This window comes from Rhinopithecus bieti, unplaced genomic scaffold (genome assembly GCF_001698545.2).
Source record: "Rhinopithecus bieti isolate Rb0 unplaced genomic scaffold, ASM169854v2 scaffold_30463, whole genome shotgun sequence".
NCBI lineage: Eukaryota > Metazoa > Chordata > Mammalia > Primates > Cercopithecidae > Rhinopithecus > Rhinopithecus bieti.
In genome coordinates, this window is record NW_016813249.1 from 535,272 (window position 1) to 550,661 (window position 15,390).

The 15,390-nt window shown below is 34.6% G+C and overlaps 1 protein-coding gene across 3 annotated transcripts in view; it reads left to right on the top strand.

Annotated features, from left to right (window-relative positions):
* BCKDHB (branched chain keto acid dehydrogenase E1 subunit beta) overlaps positions 1–15,390 on the top strand; it is a 296,444-nt gene that overhangs the window by 247,549 nt on the left and 33,505 nt on the right. Inside the window, exons 10-11 of one of the 3 annotated variants that reach the window (XM_017847906.1) lie at positions 8,297–8,445; positions 10,602–10,906. In XM_017847906.1, the coding sequence (XP_017703395.1) occupies positions 8,297–8,437 (141 nt within the window). In that variant the 3' untranslated portion in view covers positions 8,438–8,445; positions 10,602–10,906. Of the gene's footprint in view, positions 1–8,296; positions 8,446–10,601; positions 10,907–15,390 lie in introns of those variants that run through there. The other 2 variants (XM_017847909.1, XM_017847908.1) reach the window with 2 other exon arrangements.

The following is a 15,390-nucleotide window of genomic DNA, read 5'->3' on the forward strand; positions in this document are numbered from 1 at the left end:
ATTATGCTTCCACATTCTAAGGAAATTCCACTTTCAAATGTTGCCGTCAGTGCTTTCTTCTATAGGAAGAATTTGAACTATAAAATTTGAGAAGCTTCAACGTCTGTGGAAATTTGAGAGCATTGCCTTTTTTCCTCTTTATTGAATGTAAAGTGTTTTAACAAAAGCATGGTAGCCCAGTACATTTTAAATGTCAAAACTTGCACATAGTGTATCTCATAAAGAATTTAAATTTTAGTCTTTGAAATTTTAAAGCCTCAAACATCTTTAGAGACCGACTGCAGCAAATAAACAGAATATATCGCAGAGAGATTTAGTGAAGAACAATTTTTTTTGCCATTGTTTCTCACAGTGCTCTGCAGATGAAAATCTGTGAAGAAACTGAGTGATAGTTCAAGACTGTATGCAGGGGAGAAATTGAAAGCAGAACCAAGCTTTTACAGATTTTACCTGGAAAAACAAAGTGGTTTAGATGAGGTGCTAGTCTGATCACTAATTTAGATTTTATAAAAATTGAAATGAGTTAATATTTTAAAATATTTAAGTATGTTCTCTGGACCACAATAAGCACAGTGTACTTTTTTAAAAAGTGATTTTATATAAGATTATAAATTGCAGAAATGAGTTGTTACTTCCTTGTTGTTGCTTATTTCTGATTTTAAAATAGCAAAATTTATAAAGCTATGGTTTTTAGAAAAAAGTAGTAATTCATATTCTTATAATTGTTTTAATAATCTAAATTAATACATAAATTATTGCTTTAATGTTAAATTTTGATTTTAAAATTTACTTCAGTTTCTACAGGTAATATATTGAGATTCTGACAATTTTATATTAATGTATGATTTTATTCTGACACAGCTATTGAATTTGAATCACTAATTATTTCTATGCATGTGTTAATACCATTCTCCAACTTTGTTTTAGGTAGCTAGATTGTATCCAGGGAAGCCCATTTAGATCAGAAATAACATTTCTTTCTAACTTCAAAAAATAAGCATCCACTTTAAAATGGAATCTGAATTTAAATAAAATCCTAATTTAGGATTCTGTTCCATTCTTTAACTAGTGGAAAGAAATCTTAGAGAAAAAAAAAAACAAAAAACAAATTGCCAGTAATTTGCATTAAAGAGGAAGAGATAGATTTTTTTTTTTAAGTCAGCAGACATTGAAGATGGTTCAGTGAAGTTAAGTAATAGAGATCTCAGATTTTAATTTAATCAAGATTATGATTTTACATAGAAGCATTGTTGAAATAGGCTTGATAATAATGTTTTAAGTGTTATACAAATCTGGGTGAAATTATATTATTCATCTACTGTCTTACTCAGTTATATTGATTCAGCTGTGTTTTAAGAGTGAGAGACCTTATATCAATGAGCGTTTGTTCTGTACATCTCATGTGCATGGTCTTAATAAAATAAGCATACCTCTAACATTTGGGGGAGCATCATATTAGTTCGGGGGTAGGTTAGAGACTCTGCTTTCCAAATAATTAATTTCATAGATCCATGCTCTTGAAAATTGGTACATACCAATATATTTTAAGCTTTATTTTCAAATATGCTATGTATTGTTTAAAGCATTAGCTTAAATGAAAAATAATATTTTACATTCGTAAAGTTGTGTTTATTTAATTCAGTAATGAAATTAATTTGGAGTTGTTGGCATACTGCCTTCACAGGTTTCTGTGACTCATTTGCTGAGAAAGTGTGATTCAAGAGACCAGAATCATTTTTTTCTCATTTGCTAAAACTCATGTTTTGACTATGGGCAAATGTTCATGGCAGATTTAAAACAAATTTAAAGTAAATATTCTGTGATAATATTTGGAAGCTGAGTGATGTCTAGCCTTACATAACTAGGACAAATATAAATCTCTGAGTTCACGGACTTTAAAAGTATCAACTATACATCATTTTAGAATACTGGTTTTGTTTTTCTCATATTCTTAGAGTTTAACTCTTATACTACTAATTATGACCTCTAGAAGGTAATTGCATCTAGAAGCAAAATATCTGCTGTTTTATTAATTTAATAATTAAGCACTAAATGGTGTTCCAATTTAGGTTTAAAAGTAAGCACATTCACACATTTAAAGCTATTTCCTAATTTTTTTTCCTACAGAAGAGATTATAGCTGCATGATCGCTATATGTCTTGTTCAATACTCATTATATTTATAATTTATATTATCTGTATATTTATTCATTATATTTATAATTTAGTCCTGTCCAAATAAAGTATATTTTCATAGTTAAGTGTGTTGTGGTAGTATAATGATTACATGAAATAACCTGGACCTTGTTGTTTGCAAAGTAAATTAAATGTTAATTTTCTGGGTTACTACTTGGAAATTAAGTTGTGGAATGATGTTTCTCACTGGTCCAAGGAGGAACATAAAATTCTGATTTATCAGATAATCCTACAGGAAACGTATGCCTGTTTTGACTTATGATATGTTTCTTATTACAATGTCCTGCTTTTCTGGCTTTCCGTTAAATGTTTAGAAAAATTAGTTAATAGTTTTGCAGGAAAAGAAAGGAACTTTATCAGTGTATACCAGCCATATAAGAAGTGGGAACATATATCAAAGACCTCTAATTTTCCGATCTCACTTTGAACTTTTCTTCACAGTTTTCCAGCTCAAGATGGTATATAGTCTTGCACAATGGGCTGTAGCCAACTTTCCGTCAGAAGAACTGAGTAAAAATTATTCCAAAATTGTTCTTAGAAAAAAGTCTGAGCCTGGAATTGTCTTGCATTAAAAAACAAAAGCAAATGATTGCTTTAAAACACACCAAATGATATTGGATGGTCTTTATTTTGACTCTGTTTTTTAAAGTGTGTATACGTTCATTACATCCAGTTGTCTATTGGCCTCTTTTTGTCGTAGCTTTTCGGAAGTTGACTGACAGGCCGCTTTTTCTATAGTGGGAAAATAGGCGCTTTGTGTGCGCGGAGGGATTTCCAACGCCCCAGAACCAGCAATTAGTGTTTGGGCATCCTGCTCCCCACCAGGGGGCAGCACCGGACACTGCCTTTCCTAGAGGCCTGAGTGCATTAAGGCTTTCTAGCAGTGCCCTCCACCCCTCTTCCTCATACAGCCCTTATGTATTTTTGGTATTTTCTTACACATTTTAGGCTTAGTAAGTGTTTAATAAATGATAGCTGTTTAGGCATTGTGCCATACGGATACTGCTTTTCAGGTTTGACCGTTCTGTGTACCTGAATTTTGTCTTTCGTGGTAATTTGGTCTATCATTTAAAATACCTTGTGTTTATTATAAATATGGGATACCTTTAACTCGTAAAGTCTAGCAATTATTGAGCACAACGACATGTCAGGCATGAAACCAGGTACTTTTTATATGCTGCTGCAGAATCTTAGTAGACATAAAGGCAAGATAACAATAGAGTCATAAAACAATAGGAAAATGCAGTAATGGGGAATTGTAATACTTCTATTTTGATGTTGAATAAACAGTACAAACCTCGGGGAGGTTAAATCACAATAGAACAAAGATCCCTTCAGATAGAATTCCAGATTCCATGCTGTATCAATTATATTATGAAACCTTGCCATAAAAAAAAAAAAAAAGTTGAGGGTGAATTAAGCCACGATGTGTAATGCCTGAGACAGAAATTTCAGTGATGTAACTCCAGTGACACTGTGACAAGGAGAATTAGGGATGGACATACGTAAAACTTGAATGAAGAAATAGGGTTAGATATTGAGAGATCCCAAGGAAGCCTGTGAAAACCCTAATATATGTGAATTTATGTACATGTAATATGTAACATATTACATTCATCAAAACATGGGAATAAATGACGTACTCTTAATTTTTAAAAGCCCCATAAATATATTTTACTTAAAACCATAATGGATCTTATTCTTTTAATTTGTACTTGTCCTCTCTTAAAATTTAAAGTTCTCTGTCCTTCCTAATTTTAACAAGATACTTTGTTTTCTAAAATAAAACAAAACAAAAGATAAATTTGTGTTGTTTTATTTTGTTACAGAAAATAGTCAAATGAAGACAATTTATTTTGCCTGTGTCTATGATTGTAATGATTTGGAATTGTTATTTCACATTGTTTGCTTTCTTTTCTGGCTATAATGTGCATAGCAATCCAGATGGCTAATATATAAACAGTTGGAGTTATGCTTATTACAATCATTTAGTGTGGCTTAGGAGGTTCCCAGTACCCAGGACCATCTGTTCATTGCTCTGTGTATTACCTTCATGATCAAGTTTGTGTTTTCAGCTCCTTCACATACCTTAGCCTCTACCTTTCTTTATATGTGAAAGAGGCTTCTAAGACTGAACTTAACTCATATGCCCCTCAAGGCTATGTTGTCAGACCTTGATAATCCCAACCTGCCTTCACACTACCATTCTTTTGTATTCCTAATTCATTTTTGTCCCCTTATCATTGCTATTCTCAATAGTAGTATCTTAAAATTTGCAGAAGAGTGACTAAGAAAATGGGCGTTGTAGTCAGGTTTGAATCTTACTTGGCTGTGTATGTAGAGATTTGATCTTGGGCAACCTCCTTTATCTTTATTTCGTCACCTGTGAAAAGGAGTATAATACTGACTTCATAGATTTGTTAAAATGATTAAATGAGATAAAATGTAACTCATTTAGCCCATGCCTGGTTTCTTATTATTAACATAATTTAGAATGAAAATTCTCCTGTTGCAAAAAGGCATATTCAGAGGTAAATTCAAATATTATATTCTAAAATTTCACATGCATCTTTTGGAAGAAATATCTACTTTAAGCACCTGGCAATGTGAAAGCACATATGACAACAGAATATATGTAGGCGGTACTAAATCATTGTTTTGGGGTTCATTTTCAGTCCTTCTTACTGGATCCTGGGTGCAACTTTAGACCCCAAATAGCTAGAGAAAAGTTTCTCTAGGTGCCTGTCTGTTGCTTCTGGTTACATGTTACACTATAATCTGCTTTGGAGCCTCACAGCCACATCTGTCATTGTTCCACATGGCCTGAGCCAGCTTACATGCACAGCTCTGTAGGGAGAAAGACCATAAACGAACACTCCCCATTTCTAGCCCATATTCTGCATAATACATGTAAGTCTCCCAGCAGCCCTGTAGGCTATGCCATTACTTAATTCCCAATTTATGTGGCTTACTTTTTCTCAATGAAAAGTCATCAAATATGGTTTTTAAGATATGGAACAGAAGAATATGATTAATCTGAGTTGTCATGAAAATTCAGGGCACGTGGTTGCTATGGTTATGGCTTCATGTATTTATAATGGAGAGAAACTTTGTCTCCATTAATCTACAAACTTGCCAATGAGATTCGGTATTTGTTTTTCTGTGTGTGTCTGTGTGTGTGTGTATGTACGTACGTATGTACATGTATACAGCTTCTTCCTGAAAACACTGAGGTGGAACAAGGGTGTTCTGTTTTGGTGATAGTGCAAAGAAACATACTACACATAAATTATTTATATGTGAACCAATTCAGTGAGAAGTAACTGTACAGCTGCTTAATTGACCTAAGGGTCTTACTTCCAACTGCTTAAAAATAAGTGTAAACTGAAGTTCATGGAAAATATAACTTAAGGCTCTTTAATGTACTTTTGTTAGTAAAGAGAATTTCAAGCTGTTTCAGTAGTCAGCGTATATTCTTTAAAAAACTGAACACCCTATTCATAGTCTTCTCTTATATATCCTTGAATTACCTTCCATGATTTTTACATTTTATATACTTATAATAGTGTTTAAGAACAACTTAATGCTACATAATTTACAGTCATCGTTTCCAGATTAAGGAAGCTGTATGTGTAAAATCACAAATTTATGTAACATAAAACAGGAACTTTTATTCATATGAGAAAACCATTATTCACTTTATTGTTTTCCTTTATTTCAGCATCGTTTATTACAAAATTAATACTGTTTTCGAAAAACCAAAACAATATATTATAAAGCACAACGTGGAGTTGTCTCTCACCTCCTTGTCATTCCCAGCCTCAAAGGGTAACCACTGTTTACAGTTCAAGTGTGTCTTCACAGCAGATGTTTTCCTATGCTCGTGCAAACATATAGATGTATTCCTGGAAAGAGTGAGGCTTGCATTCTTGAGGAGTTAGGAGCATTGCTATTTGAAAAAATAAAAATCCAGTTTGATGATGTTAGTCATTATGCTGAAAGGAGTGATTTTAACAAATACCAACAGATCTTCTTGTGGTAGGCCAACTTTCCAAGTTACTAGTTCAAGAGAATAGCCATTTTGTAACAGGTATAAAATCAAAGGCATTTAGTAAAATATTTTGCCTTTAATTTTCCATGGATAGCTTGTTTATGAAGAGTTCAGTATTCAGGGAAGATAGAAAAACAGCCCTGTGTCAGCTAAAGTAATAAAACCAACTTAATCCCAAATTGACAATTTAAAACCCTTTAAAATTACTTGTTGCAAACAAGAAACAATCCACCCAGTCTGTCATCTCTTTTCAGCTTATTAGTAGTGGAATCTCTTAGGTGGCTCTTTAAACCGTGTGTATTAAAAGTCCTAAAGTTGTTCGTGGAGATTTCCAGTTGCTAGGGAATACCAACACTTATTTGGTGTTTGATATTGTAAATCGTGATAGTTATTGGGGCCAAAAGGAGGTCTGTAAATGTCCAGTAGGTTCTTTTTGGAGCTAATTTGTGCTGTTTGCGTTTTCTTTCTGCCCCAATACACTTGTCACTGGAAGAAATTACACAGAGGGTAGGGATAAAGCATGAAGTATCATGATTCCTTCATGTAAAAATTTTGCTCAAATTAAAATGTAAACATAGTATAATATGTAAAAAAAAAAAGGGGGGGGGGCCTCCTTAAATCCTTTATAAAGGAAGACAATGTATAAACATGTGAGTAAATACCAAGGTTTCATTTTAGGTAATAGCTGTGAATGTTAAAAGTAATATTATTTTCCTCAGAATAGTTTAATCACATATCTCTTAAATTTTTTAACTCTTTAAATATTTTATTTTCAGTCCGGACTTGGGGGCTCACACCTGTAATCCCAGCACTTTGGGATGATGAGGCTGGGCATCACTTGAGCCCCAGGAGTTGAAGACCCCGTTTCTAGAAAGAAAGGAAGAGAGAGAGAGAGGGAGGGAGGGAGGGAGGGGAGAGAAAGAGAGCGAAAGAAAGAGAGAAAGAAAGGACAAGAAAGAGAGAGAGAGTGAGAGAAAGGAAGGAAGGAAGGGAGGGAAGGAAGGAAGGGAGGGAGGGAGGGAGGGAGGGCAGGCTAGGCGTGTTGGTGTGCACAAGTGGTCACAGCTACTTGGTAGTCTGAGGTGGGAGGATTGCTTAAGTCTGGAAGGTCGAGGTTGCAGTGACCCGTGTTTGCACCACTGCACTTCAGCCTGGGCGAGAGAGTGAGACCCTATTTCAAAATAAATTCAAATTTGAATATTTTACTTGAGTAACATTTTTTTCTCCTGAAAATAATTTTCTACAGTGTTCTACTGGGGTTAAGGTTTTACATGTTTAAACCAGATCTCTAGCCTCATGGGGCTCATAGTCTCTCGTGGAAGACAGATAATTGGGCAACTGCAATGGATTATGCCGAGTTCAGTGCTTTGGGAGCTCAGAGCAGAAGCCCCTCCCTCATCTGCCCTGTAGGATTGGGGAGGTGCTGTCAAGGAAGGCTTCCCAGCAGGAGTGATTCCTGAGGTAATAACCTGAGATTTGTACACACATCAGTCAGGCAAAGAGCTGTGGACTTGGGGTGTGAGTGGCCAGAGACCCAGCAGCATCTACAGAAGCCAGACTATGAGAGAGATGAGAACACAGTCAAGTAACTGATAGAAGTTCAGTCTGGCTGGGACATGGAGGAATTACTAACATTTATTATGAAAGTAATACATGTTCATTGTATAAAATGTCAGAAAAACAGGAAATGAGAAAGTATATATTATTTCCAGTTTCATGTTGCAGAATTAACTACTGTGAACATTTGTTGAATTTTTATAATTCTTTCCATTTATATTCATAGAACAGCATGTTTGATATTATCCCAGTTTGGCTTAGACAATAGATATATATACGGGTATAATGCATGTGCATACATGAAAACACATAGTAAAACTGGGATCATGCTAACATGCTGTTACCTGCTTTTTTCATATTACAGTGTACTTAAATATTTTTAATGTCCTTAGATACAATTGTATTTTGAGTGAGTGAAATATTTTAAGTTGCACTATTTCATTTCTGTGAATAAAAAAAATTCTTGAAGTAACCATCCTGATTCTGTCTGCAGGAGGAATGTTTCTTGAACCTAGAGGCTCCTATATCAAGAGTATGTGGTTATGACACACCATTTCCTCACATTTTTGAACCATTCTACATCCCAGACAAATGGAAGTGTTATGATGCCCTTCGAAAAATGATCAACTACTGACCATATAGGTAAGTATGCATTTTGGGAAAGCTATTATGTGCCCCTGACATTAACGTACTATTAACCAAGACACAGCAATCATCAGTGTTTTGTATTTTGGTATAAGGCAACTTTCAGAAGAAAATATGTGCTTTAGAAAAAAATTCAAATTTATAGTAGTATATTTACATTTTTGTTGTTGTTGTTCTGAGATGGAGTCTCACTCTGTCGCCCAGGCTAGACTGCAGTAGTGCTATCTCAGCTCACTGCAACCTCCCCCCTACCCCCGAGTTCAAGTGATTCTTCTGCTTCAGCCTCCTGAGTAGCTGGGATTACAGGCACCTGCCACCATGCCCAGCTAAGTTTTGTGTTTTTATTGGAGGTGGGGTTTCACTATGTTGGCTCGGCTCATTTCAAACTCCTGACCTCAAGTGATCCACCCACTTCAGCCTCCCAAAGTGCTGGGATTACAGGCGTGAGCCACTGCACCTGGCTATATTTACATTTAATAGAAGCATATCTAGCATATGTATATGTGATTTCTTTTTTTTCTTTTTTTCTTTTTTCTTTTTTCTTTTTTTTTGAGACGGACTCGCTCTGTCACCAGGCTGGAGTGCAGTGGCGCAATCTTGGCTCACTGCAACCTCCACCTCCCGGGTTCAAGCGATTGTCCTGCCTCAGTCTCCTGAGTAGCTGGGACTAGAGGTGTGCATCACCATGCCCAGCTAATTTTTTATATTTTTAGTAGAGATAGGGTTTCACCATGTTGGCCAGGATGGTCTTGATCTCTTGATCTTGTGATCTGCCTGCCGTGGCCTCCCGAAGTGCTGGAATTACAGGCTTGAGCCACCGTGCCTGGCCTGTATATGTGATTTCTAAAAAATAGATGCATGCATATGTTAACATTGAATAGTCAATCACTAGACGAAGATGCTCTCTACCATGGTTTAGATTGCAAGTGTACTTTATACCATTGTTTCAACTTCAACCTTCATTTTTGTATATATTTTTTCAACTACTTATACTGTTCATGAATAGGCATACTTTCTGTATTTAAAAATGGCCCCTCAAGCACCATTAATTTACATTCTAGTTATTTACATGATAATTCATGACATTCTGAAATTTGCCTGTATATTATCTGAAAAATGGATTTCTTGAGCAAAAGATCTGTTTATTGCATATAAGGGAAAATTTTACTTCAAAACAAACAAACAAACCCCAAAACCCAGCACCACTACCATTTCCAGAACCTTTTTTAGCAAGTGAATATTTTTTACATAGTGGATAATAAATGGTATTTATTAATTAGATTTTCTAAGTCATGCTTATCAGCCCCTTCAGTGGTGGTATTCTAACAAAATGAATACATTACAGATTATTAAGTTAGTTTTTCAGAGTTTTCATATAGAAGTTACTATCACTGACACACTGATTTTGAAATGTTTCAAATGAGTAGATACTATTAGATCGTTTACATTTTAATATCTAGTTTTCCAAAATGATAGTAATATCTTTTGAAGAACTGTGTTTTTTCCCAAAGGAAAATAAACTCTGTATAATAGCACATTCTCTACTTTTTAAAGATCAGAAATGCTAGAATTATTGACTTTTGTGTATGGGTAGTAAATCTAGCTCACAGAAAATCAGAGTGAAATGCCTTTACATTTGTGCGGATAGAGAAGTTAACTCTCCCTCATATGTCACTGTGCTACCATAATCCCTACATTTTCTGTGGTTCTAGTCTAAGACTATTGTTATAGATGGAAGTTAGGACCGTTAGCCCACAGATGCCTAGTATTCTGTCAGACATACAGGTGTAGATGCTGTATTTCTGATGTCTTGATGTCTGTGAAAGCAACTGGCATCTACAATAAATCACACTTAGAACTGGTTAGAGGACTCCCTCACTTTTGTTGTCCATGTGGTTCCCTTCCGTGGACCAGCCATAATAAAAAGCCAAGGTAATAATGGTGGCCACATGCCTCATTGCTATTTTTAAAGTAATATTCAGATGTGGTTTTAAATTTAGATTCTGTATTCCTTTTGAAACATAAGAAAAACGTTTAAACCTATGCTGAAAATACGATAAGAGGAAAACAACTCCAATATGCTAAAAGTTAAATATGGTATTAAAGAAAATAGTCATGTATGCAATTGAGAATGTCTATAATTTTTTTTACAGAAAAGCTGGAAGATTATAACTAGATATGGAAATATTTTTTTCTGAATTCTGATTTTTATTTAATATTTCCCTCGACTCTACCCATCTTTTTTGAAAAGAGAGTTATTTATTAAATGACTCCAATGATATTGGCTGAAAACGTTTCTACATTCTATTATTGTATTGTTACATATGTTAATTCGATGTTTTCTTAAGATTTCAAGATGCTTGGAATATTCAAACTTGGTCATCTTTACATTCTGTTTTAATTACATCTGGTAAATATTTGTGTGTGTGATAGTTTTCAATAAAGTAAAATCATTGTCTTTTGGGATTAGTATGTGGGTTCTTTTTTTTTCTTTAGCAAAAAAGTTTTTTGTTTGGAGTAATTAGCTTATGAGCTTGTTAATTAATCTGAATTAAAGTACAGTATTCACTTAGATGGTGACTTTTCAACTTTATTGCTATTTTGGTTCAGATTCCTTTATGACCTGGTGGTTATATGTTGCGATTTTTCTAGAATGTTTTTCCTCATTCTTCCCCCCTCTTGCCTGACAAGGTGTCGTATGACTCCCCAGTGGTGGTGGTGGGTGGTGGGGCAGATTTTTTTCCTACTGCCTCTTTTCTGTAGAGTGGGACAGCTAAGCCTTGTCCATATACAAAAACTGCAAGTTTTAGCTGGTAGCTGTAGTGTTTTGGCATGATGCTTGCAAGCTTTTTTGCCCATGTTCTTTATGTTATTCTTGTGATAAAAGGAAAAACAACCATTAGCAGCAAACAGTGAACTCTTGACAACGAGGAAACTCCTTGTTGGGGACATTGGTTCCAGTCCTCTTGTTTTCTTAAACTCTGGCCTCTTCTGGCTCTTCTCCCACATTTTAGCAAAGCCTTAGTCTGTCTAAAATAACGATGCTCCAGCAGACCCTCACCCCGACACTCCCCTCCCATAGTCCATGAAACAAATCGAAGTTTTCCTCTCATGGGTTTCCAAAAGGAAACGGTGTTCCTACCCATAAGCAAAGATGAGGGGTGTCATGTTTTCCTTTCTTCCTAAGAAAACCTGGAAAGACAAAACAAAACTTTTCTATGAACTACCATTGTATTTGTCCCTTTAAAACTGTATTTAACAAAGTTGTGTCTATCTATTTTTAACAGCCAATTTGAAGGAGGTAGAAGGTACTTTTTGGTAGTATTACCAAAACTTGGAGGACGTAAGGCCTTGTCACAGAGTCTGATAGCTATGGTCTGAAATAATGACACCAATCATTTGTGAAAATAAAACTGTACCTTGGATTAAAATAGAAACTTGTAAAAGCTAGGAAGGGAAAAGATGTAGTTTGGTCAGCAAAAGTTTGGAAAAGATTTAGGGAGTCCAGTTGGCTTACCATACAGAACATTCTGAGTTTAAGATGCCAAAACTCAGTATGGACTTTGGCTTTGGTCTTTGTTCTCCACTAATGGCTCAAAGCATCCTACAGGGAACTCTGCAGTGACACAGTCAGTCCAGCAGAACAGGACATGTACGGTGGTCTGCCACCTTGGCCTACAGTGGGTTGTAGTTAAACATACTGATTTTAGTGGAACTAATTTTTTATGGCTGTTGTATCTTTCTAATGCTATATTTTCTATTCATTTGGTATTTTAAGGATTTTCTCTTAGCTATTTTAATTTTACTTTCTTTAGCTCTATTTTTGAGAAAGCAAGTGTGAGAATAACTGTGAGGATGATCTGTGTACTAAATGCCTGCATTTGAGAGCCTCTTTTCACCTCTAGTTAGCCCTGCAGTCCCTACCAGTAAATACTCCCTTCTCTTCCAATAAACCTTTACAGTTAACACTAAACTCAATCTATGGCATAAGACATACATACACATTTAATTTATTGCGAAAATACATTTTACATGAAAGAAAGAGTCCATATTATGAAAATAAGAAAATAGTGGCAAGAAGGCCCTTGAGAGATTTTAAATGAATGCCAGGTCCAAAATCCTCCACTGCTCCCAGCCTCACATAATAATGTCTGCTTCTTGTGACAATATGGATATATAAACTAATTTGATTTCCATGGTTTAAATTATCTAATTCTTTCAGGAAAAAATATAATAACTGCATTCTATGCAACTGATATGTTAGCCAAGCTAACTAAAAGACCTGTGGACATTTTTAAAAAATGAGGAATAAGATTCAGAAAAGTACCTCAATTCAATACCTTAGGTTTAAATCTCATAATCTAAAAACTCTTGGTCAAAATGTTTAGAAGACCCACTCAGAAGGTCCACATTTGGTTTCATGAAATGCCTTTCTCATCAGCTTGCCTAGACTGGATACATGTGGTTTCTGGCTGCCTAGCATTCTGGCCTCCACCTTCTAGAAACAGCACTGCTGTTTGTTTAGAGAACTCCCTCTCCCCACCACATGTGATTCCGGAGAGGCTGCCAATCCCAACACTGTGCAGTGTTAACCACAGAGATGGCCCTGACCCAGACCCAGCCAGGTACCTCAGAATAGAAAGTGAGGATACCCATGCAGAAACAAAAAGTATTAGACTCAGCCTAATCAATGACACTGCAGTCTAAAAGACTGTGTCTCAGTTTTTCATCTGTTCCAAGTGTACCTGAGGCTACAACTGATAGCTGTAAACCAGCTAGGCACACAGACTATGTTACTTTTAGCAGAAATCTTTGGCCTGATAGATGAGGAACATGACCTCAAAAAAGTCACTTTGGAACCTCCAGGGCAACATGAGATTTAGAGATCCTGATGTACTTCAAACCTGGGCCATCAGGTTTGGAAAGCAATAGAAAATGTTCATATATGGACAAAGATTTAGGAACCCTGGCACCTTTTGGAATATACTAATTAGAAATATTTACCAGAAAAATTGGAAATAAAACAGTAACAAGAATGAGGACATTATAACTGGAAGGACTGGAACTGAAAATAGAAACAAGTAAAAAGGTGTATATGTAAATAATTGTCTCAAATACACTTTTATGTGAAGTAATGGCTCCATATTGCAAAAATAAGAAAATAGTGATGGTCATAAATATGACTTAAGTTGACAAAGATTGGAGTAGTAGATTTGCCAAAAGGAGTTCAAAACTTCTAAACTCTTAATCTTTAGGAAAGAAGAGTGTAACTGCATTATTCTGCTGTTAACCTTGAAAGTTTAATAATGGCTTTTAAATGCTTCAAAAATTTAATCACTAATAGAACTAAAAGCAGCATATGTGTCTTCCACATCATTGCACAAATGATCTATACTAAATGTATTAATTCATTCCACAAACATTTAGTGAGTGCCTGTTATGGGCCAGGCACTGGGCTAGATTCTTAGGTGCAAAGTTAACTAAGAAATAGCCCCTGCAACACAAATGAGGAACAGGTAGTGGGGGGACAGCAAAGAAAGAAAAACAGGATAAAGTCAAACACAATTAAGACAAAAATGTAATCAGGTGAATTCCCTAATTAATAAGAAAGAACTTAGATTGGGTTAAGAAACAAAATCCAATTAAAAGCTGTTCACCAGGAAGTCTTGAAATAAATTGACCTAGAAATGTTAAAATTTGAAAATGGACAAGTATGTTAGGCAAAAATGAAAATGAAGAAAACAAATATGGTATAATTCATGTCAGACAAAATAGAAGAAAATATGCATTAGAAATTGACAAAAGCAATATATCACAGTGAAGGAAAGTATGACAGTTAAATACTTTATGTTACAAATGTGCAGTATTAAAATACAAGTGAAAACTTTACAGTTACAAAAGATATGGAGAGAACAGTTGTAGAACATGACTTTATCACTTTACTTTCAATTTGATAGATGAAGACTAGAGTAAAAGGATATTTTGGTTACATACGTAGTAGAATTGAATCAGTAGAAATATGTTTTAAACTTTTTTGTTTCCACAAACAGAAACTAAATCACCTTTTAAAGTATACATAAGTAGTTAAAACTGCTTATCATGAATAAAGAAAAATAACAGTAAATTTCCCAAGGAAAAGAGAGTATTTTAAAAGCACCATGTTTTCTGACCACATCCTAGATCAATAGTAAATATTCCAAGTACAAGGAAATAAAAAAGTACGCCACTTAGAAACTGTGGAGCCAAGAAGGAAATGTAAAAGCAATGACAAAATATTTAGAATATGAGATCGCTGATGTGCTTCAGCTGAGATTCTACTCAGTGGTAAATTCATAGACATTAAATATTTTAGAGTAGAAAACTGAAGATATAAGAATGAGAGAACAAAGAAGGAAAAGTGCAATAATTAAAATTAAAATAAAAGTAGTAAAATTAAAATAAAAGTAGTAAGTTCCAAATGAGAAAAAACTAAAATTGAAGTTATTTTTTAAATAAAAATCGTGGATTTTTTTTCCATTTTACTGTATATGTCTGTATCCTATGAAGGTTAAGCTATGTTTTTATGTAATCATGGTATCTGCAAATAAAGACCATATATGGTTGTGTTTGCATTGGTTAATACTGCCAAGCTACTTTCTTTGAGGGAGAAGAAATAATTTTGCAAAACCTGTTGGCCCATGGTGTTGATAAACAAAAGTCTTCATTATTAGAATATTTTATTCCACCATTTGTATAAAATAATTATCAGGGTCTTGATTTGCTAAAAGTCCTTTTGTTTCTTGCTGAGCCCTATTTGGCTATTGTAAGTATTTTATTTACCATGAACCCTCATAAGATTCAGTGGCTATAAAGAATTAGAATAATTATTTCAAAAATGTTTTCTTGATCATTTGGAAAATTTATCTACTTATTTATCATGGGTTTTTTTTTTTTTTTTTCAGG